Here is a 6,822-nt window from a genome sequence, read left to right on the forward strand (position 1 = left end):
TGGTGAGTCTGAAATTTACGGTTAGTGATGAACCTCAGAGAAGCACGACACACAGAATCAACCATTCGAAGACATTGAGCAGAAGCATTCATATATAGAATATCACCATAATCCAGCACAGGCAAAAATGTTGCAACAACAAGCCGCTTCTTTGAATTAAAAGAGAAACAAAACTTATTTTGAAAATAAAATCTCAGTTTTAACTTCAGATTTTTTACAAGATTCTCTACATGTGGTTTGAAGGTGAGCGAGTCATCAATTAAGATTCCCAGATATTTATAGGTGTGAACCAACTCTATTTTATTACCTTCAAGAGTGGTTACTGGTGGGATTATTTGGGCCAAATTCCTTGATTTAGAAAACAGCATGAGCTTTGTTTTGTCTGCGCTGAGAACAAGTTTAAGCTGAAGTAATGAGTGCTGGACAGCAGAAAAGGCTTTCTGCAAGGAGTCAATGGCTTGGACAAGAGTTGAACCACAGCTGTAAATAACTGCATCATCAGCATAGAAGTGCAAGTTTGCATCTGGCACATTTAGACTAAGATTGTTTACGTAAATGATAAATAGAAGGGGACCTAATACAGAACCCTGTGGCACTCCGTTGTGCACTGTAACAAAGTCAGAACATAGACCGTCAGATTTAATGCACTGAGTCCTGTTACTGAGGTAGTTTGAGAACCATCCACTGCTCTCTCAGAGAGTCCTGCCTGGAAGAGTTTAAGTTTTAAAACACAATGATCAACAGTGTCAAATGCTTTTGACAAATCAGTAAAAAGGGATGCAGAGTGTTGTTTTTTTTATCAAGTGCAATAGTAATATCATTTACCACTCTAATTGCAGCTGTGATAGTACTGTGATTCTTCCTAAAGCCTGGTTGATATTCAGATAAAATGGCATTGGTGTGTAAAAACTCCTTTAACTGCTCACACACAAGAGATTCAAGAACTTTGGCCAGCACAGATAGATTAGATATTGGTCTGTAATTAGTTAACACTGCTGGGTCACCCCCTTTTAATAGAGGAACAACAAAAGCTGATTTCCATACAGAAGGAATTTTATTCGTATCCAGTGTGAGGTTGAAAAGTGTTGTGAGAGGCTCTGCCACAAAATCAGCTGCCAGTTTCATTAAGTAAGGATCTAGTAAGTCTGGCCCTGGAGATTTTCTAGGATCTAACAGTTTAAGAGCTTTACAGACCTCCTGCACAGAGAAAGGAACAAAGTTAAATGGCTGACCAGTGTACACCGGAAGGTTTGTGCCGGATTTTACAGAGACTGGGTTCAGAGAGTCAAACAAAGAGCCAGAAGATATAAAGTGCTTGTTAAAGCAATTCATCATCTCCTTCCTATCATGAAGAGGAACAGAATCCTTAAAAATATAGGTGGGTAGAGTGTGGGAGCTTTTACTCACTGAAAGAGACTCAATGATTTTCCAGAACTTCTGTGGATTATTTAGGTTCTCAGTGGTGACAGACAGATAACAGATAAAAACATGTTTGTTAATCATTTTGTTTGGTTTCTGAGGAAAATGATTCAATAACTTGCTGCTAATACACAACATTTCATCATATTTCCTCATAACCCTCTTTTGTCTGACCATTTGATCCCATTTGAATTTGCAATAAAGGATCCACAGAGTTTGGTGACAATAATGACAGTAGATGTTTGTGTGAAAGTGCTGGAAGCAAATTAGTGTGTGATGTTCTTTCAGTGTTGCACTTTGTAGACGCTCCCTGAGCACTGGTCTCACAGCCAGCTGCACATAGAGACCAGTGTTGTTAGTCCAGGTCAGAAGATGACTTGTTGGAATGAAAATGAGCTGGTAGTTTGTCTGCTTTAATAATGTGACTGGAAAAAGGTGTTGGACTTCAAATATGTCCATTTCTTTCACACTTCACCTTTAAAAGTGAAGCCTTGTGGTTCCTGGAAGGAAAAACACGACTTTTTCAAGTCTTTTTCCTGTTTTTATGATAAATGTACGACTTTAATGTGAAACATTCAGAGTTTTTTCTCTTGTTGTGTTTGTTTGAAGCTGCTTCCTGTTGGCTTCAGCTGTTTGGAGTTTCCATTTTCTAAACTTCTACATTCTGAACCTTCTTCAGCTCTGAACAGATGATGAAACACTGAATGATTTCAAGCACTTTGTCTAATAAACTTACATCTTTCATTCTTTATACAGATTGTGGGGCTGTGGTTTGTCAGAGATCAGCTGTGATTATCTGGCAGCAGCACTGAAGTCCAACCCCTCCCATCTGAGAGAGCTGAACCTGAGCTCCAACAACAAGCTGCAGGATTCAGGAGTGAAGCATCTGTGTGGTTTCCTGGAGAGTCCAGGATGTGGACTTGAAACTCTGAGGTCAGCCAGCATGTTTTAGTTGTGCTGAGATGAATATGATGTGAAAGTTGTGCTGACACTAAACTGCAGACATCAGGCTGATATTATACTGATCCACACTGAGGATCTTCATGGTAAAGTCTGTTTTCTTCTTCTCTGGTTTAGTCCATTGACTGCAGCAGAACAATGTTCACATTTCAAACCTTCAAAGAAGAAGAAAAATCCTCCACTGGATAATTCACTGTGAAACTCTCCAACTCTTCATTCCACCTTAAAGTCTGTCTGACACTGAAATCCAAAGCAAAATGTGCGTTTGCTTTACAGACAGCAGTCCAACACAAACATACACACATCATCCAAAACACAGTCCAACATCCAAATCTCCTCCACTGCCAGCATGAATGATGGGAAAGAGAAGGAGGAACACTCTGACATTCAGGGTTAGAATGAGTTTCATGAAGCAGACTGTGAAGATCAAAGCTGCATTAGAAAGCTTACATGAATGAATGAGTGGACAGAAGTGGACAGAGATCATTTTAAGCACTTCAAAGGCTTTAAATCAGCACATTTCTCTTTATTCTTTATCAACTCTGTTAGTTTCTCTCAGTTTTCTGTGGAATGAAGCTAACAGCAGGCTAATAAGATGCTGACCAATAGGTTTCTATTAAAGGTTGTAATTTGTATATGAAAAAGTGCTTTGGCTCAGCAGGGATCATCTTACAGGTAGAATACAGCTGCTGGATGGGATTAGCATGTCATAGTTATCTACCAAACTGCTAACTGGGGGATTTCAGGCCATCTGTGAATCATTTTTGCTAACCATTTATTCAGCTTAGGCTCACAGGGCTGCAGCCTGTGCCCTAGCTGTCATAGGGCAAGAGGCGTGGTCCACCTGCACAGGTGAGCAGTCCATCACAGGGCCAACAGAGAGAGACAGAGAAGCACTCTCTCACATCCACACCTACAGCCAATTTAGAAGCACCAATGAACCTAAGCAGCATTTCATTGGACTGTGGGAGAACATCCAACCTCCACAGAAAGGCCAACAAGCTTCAACCTACAACCTTCTTGCTTTAAGGCACTAGTGCGAACCACTTTTCCCCATTTCAGCCCAAATCCTGCATCTTCCTGTTTCTGACTCCAGGCCAGCTCCACTAACACTTTCTCATCAGACACTGCCACCTAGTGGAGGAAGTCTTAGTTCCATTTGAAGCTTCAGATTACAGTTAGTTCCTTTACAAAGAGGTGGAGGTGGTGGGGCCACAGCACCATCATCACTGAGTGCCATAGGACACTTAACCTTTGTTTCCATATGCTGGGAACTTCCTGTTGTTCCAAGGAGGACTGGAAAATGTGTGAAAATCTCCCAGTCAGTTCCTCACAGCACACTTCAATCATTTCCCTCCCACAGCATCAGGACCAGGGCTTTTTCTCTCTTTGATCCCACTAAGAGATTTCCACACAAACACCTCATCAGTGGGACTCTCAGAGCTACCAGCCCTTTGCTACAATCACAAAGCTCTTCATTGAAATCAATGATATCAAAGCTGGAATCCAATGAGTCCAAGTCTTCTGCTGATTCAGCATCACATTCATCTTTGCTCCTTGTTCTGCATCCCCACCATGGACTTCATTCCTTTCCAAGCCAGCCTTGAGTGTCATTTATTCAGCTCATCCTCTGCTTTACTTTTACACCTGATTTTAGCTGCTTTATCTCTCTTTCAACAAGTTTCTGTGCCTCAATCTTTTTCTTCTCTCCCTCATAACAAGACAGCTTCTTCTGCCTGAGAACATGTTGGAGTGATTTACTAATCCAGGGCTGCTTATTGGGGAAAATACTTCCTGTTTCCAAAGTAATCCCCATTTTTCCCAGAAAGAAATGTAAGTAGAAATCGATGATCTAAGTGAGAACATGAGCCTTTAAAAAGTCCCAGTGGGTGCAGTCAAAGCAGTCCCTCAGTCCCAGTATAGAGTCTTTGGTCCAGACTGGAACAACTGTGTGCCCAGTTTGAGCTCTCTTCAGTCCTGTGACCTGACAGACCCAGAGGGGCCATCACATCACATTTAGAAGCTCCCCTAATGGAGCCACAACACATGTCCAATACTTAGTCTGTCTTGTTGGACCAACTGGAAGAAATGATTCAAGGACTTAGTCACAGAACAGAGATTCAAATCTCCAAAATCCAACTGGCTGCATCAGGACATATAGTCTGAAACTCTGCACAGTTTCCTGTTTGAAGCTGCTTCCTGTTGGCTTCAGCTGTTTGGAGTTTCCATTTTCTAAACTTCTACATTCTGAACCTTCTTCAGCTCTGAACAGATGATGAAACACTGAATGATTTCAAGCTCACACTTTGTCTAATAAACTTACATCTTTCATTCTTTATACAGATTGATCGACTGTGGTTTGTCAGAGATCAGCTGTGATTATCTGGCAGCAGCATTGAAGTCCAACCCCTCCCATCTGAGACAGCTGGACCTGAGATACAACAACCTGAGGGATCCAGATGTGAAGCAGCTGTCTGATCTTCAGCAGAGTCCAGACTACAGACTGGAGACTCTGGTGTAAGTAGAGTGATGGAGTGAGTGGGTGGTGCTGTCAGCAGTATTGTACTAAACACAGTCAGTATGAAACAAAGATCCAGTGTTTCCTGTAAAGCTGCAGCTTCTCAGTGAAGCTGTGAGAGGAGAATGGTGACAGGCTTCAGGATTGGACACAAACACTTCCTGTTTCTGACCTTTATGGTCACCATAGTAACGGCTGACACGCTCTGATCAAACACTGTCAACAGCCAATCAGCTCTCTGAACAAAGCAGCACGCAGACCAATGACTGCATTCATTTCCAAGTTTAAAGCAGTGAAGAACACAGTCTGTAGGTGAGGAAGAATTTAGTGAGAGCAGATGTTTGGATGGAATTCCTCCAGTTAACAGCTGGAACCGTCCATCTGGATTGTTGGGCTTGTTGTTGGGGTTCCTACAGAGCTCAGAGTGGACACACCAAGGTTCTTCTAATGAATGAAAGTCCAAACTCAAACTAGGAGGGAAAAACATTTTCATCAACTTCAATAAAAATCCAAAGATTAGAAAAAGTGAAGCAACAATGAGTCCTAGTACAGTCCCAGCACTGAAGTCCCTGCTGCTCTTTATACTGGATGTGCTGCATCACTGACTGACAGCTGATGAAGAGTCTCTGGAAACACTCGTTTATCTCCTCTGCTCTTCCTTCTTCTCTCTGCAGGTGGAGGTGATGATGGTAAACAGGACGGTGTGTGTGCTGAGAGAGGAGGAGCTGTGTCCTGATGATCCAGAGAGGTTGAAGCAGCAGCAGCTTGTGTGTAGAGACGCTCTGACTGGGCCATGTTACTGGGAGGTGGAGAGGAGAGCTTCATCCAGCAGTGACTGACAGAGGAATGAGAAGAAGTGCAGATGACTGTCAGTGCTGCAGAGTGAACTGCTCTGAGAACAGCTCCACTGTCAGACACAATGTAGAGTCCAGCATCATCCCTGTGTGTCCCTCTGGATCTGACAGAGGATCATCAGTGTATCTGGACTGCTCTGCTGCTGCTCTGTCCTTCTACAGTCTCTGCACAGTCTCTGTCTGACTCTGGCTTCAGACCCTCATGGATCAAACTCACCTGGAAAGACTTTCAAACATCACTCAGTAGATTTGAATACAGAATATATTTGATATATACTGTAGATGTACTGTAGAGTTGCAGTTTGTCACTTGTAAATACAGTCTGTGAGCAGCTGTGAGCTGAAAGATCTTTCTAGAAACACGAAATGTTTTCACTCTTCTGTTGCTTTTTCATATATTTCCACAACATTAATATTGATCCCACCTGTCTCACCTGTTTCATGCTTTTATACATAATAACAGGACACGTGTGATCTGAGCGCTGCTGTGGTTGCTGTGCTGCACGTCTTCATTTAGATAACAGAGACATCTAGTGGTTCAGAGGGAGAACTGCAGGAGGTGGAGCTGTGTTTTAGCATGGAAAACTTTTTATCTTTTAGGCGCAGATACAAATATGACAAGTATCAGTGTGAGATACAAAAGGTCACATCAGTCAGCAGAGGGAACAGTGATCACACAGCAATGTAAGAATAGAAACATAACAGTGAATCTGGACATGTATACAGATGGAAGCAAACAAACAGGATGTAACACTACATTAAAGCCACAAATGGGAAGAAAACAAACACAAAGGAAAATATATTTGATCTCAGGAATCCAAATCAGATGCTTTAGAGCAGGGGTCGGCAACCCTGGGCACGCGTGTCACAGCTGCCACATGAAGGGTTAACTGATGGCACGACCATAGCTGGACTGGCCATCGGGCATACTGATGGTGATTTTTCATTTTTATGGGCTGATGATGTTTTTTTTGTTTTGTTTTTTTGTAACGGTATAAACAATGGAAGGTGGTGGATTGGCCGGATGCTGGTCGATGTGTAGAAATAAGTCAGTTGTTTGGTGGTGGCTATG

At 42.3% G+C, this 6,822-nt stretch overlaps 1 protein-coding gene across 2 annotated transcripts in view; it reads left to right on the top strand.

Moving 5' to 3' along the window:
• LOC146675582 (NACHT, LRR and PYD domains-containing protein 12-like) overlaps positions 1-6,618 on the top strand; it is a 33,681-nt gene extending 27,063 nt beyond the window's left edge. The window contains exons 10-12 of one of the 2 annotated variants that reach the window (XM_085400500.1): positions 2,176-2,352; positions 4,723-4,896; positions 5,572-6,618. In XM_085400500.1, the coding sequence (XP_085256626.1) occupies positions 2,176-2,352; positions 4,723-4,896; positions 5,572-5,581 (361 nt within the window). In that variant the 3' untranslated portion in view covers positions 5,582-6,618. The remainder of the gene's footprint in view (positions 1-2,175; positions 2,353-4,722; positions 4,897-5,571) is intronic. The other variant, XM_085400501.1, reaches the window with a different exon arrangement.
• The last annotated feature ends 204 nt before the right edge of the window (positions 6,619-6,822 follow it).

Source organism: Rhamphochromis longiceps, linkage group LG3 (genome assembly GCF_057381845.1).
Source record: "Rhamphochromis longiceps isolate RC_006_pf linkage group LG3, R_longiceps_female_GT1.1, whole genome shotgun sequence".
Classification (NCBI taxonomy): Eukaryota; Metazoa; Chordata; class Actinopteri; order Cichliformes; family Cichlidae; genus Rhamphochromis; species Rhamphochromis longiceps.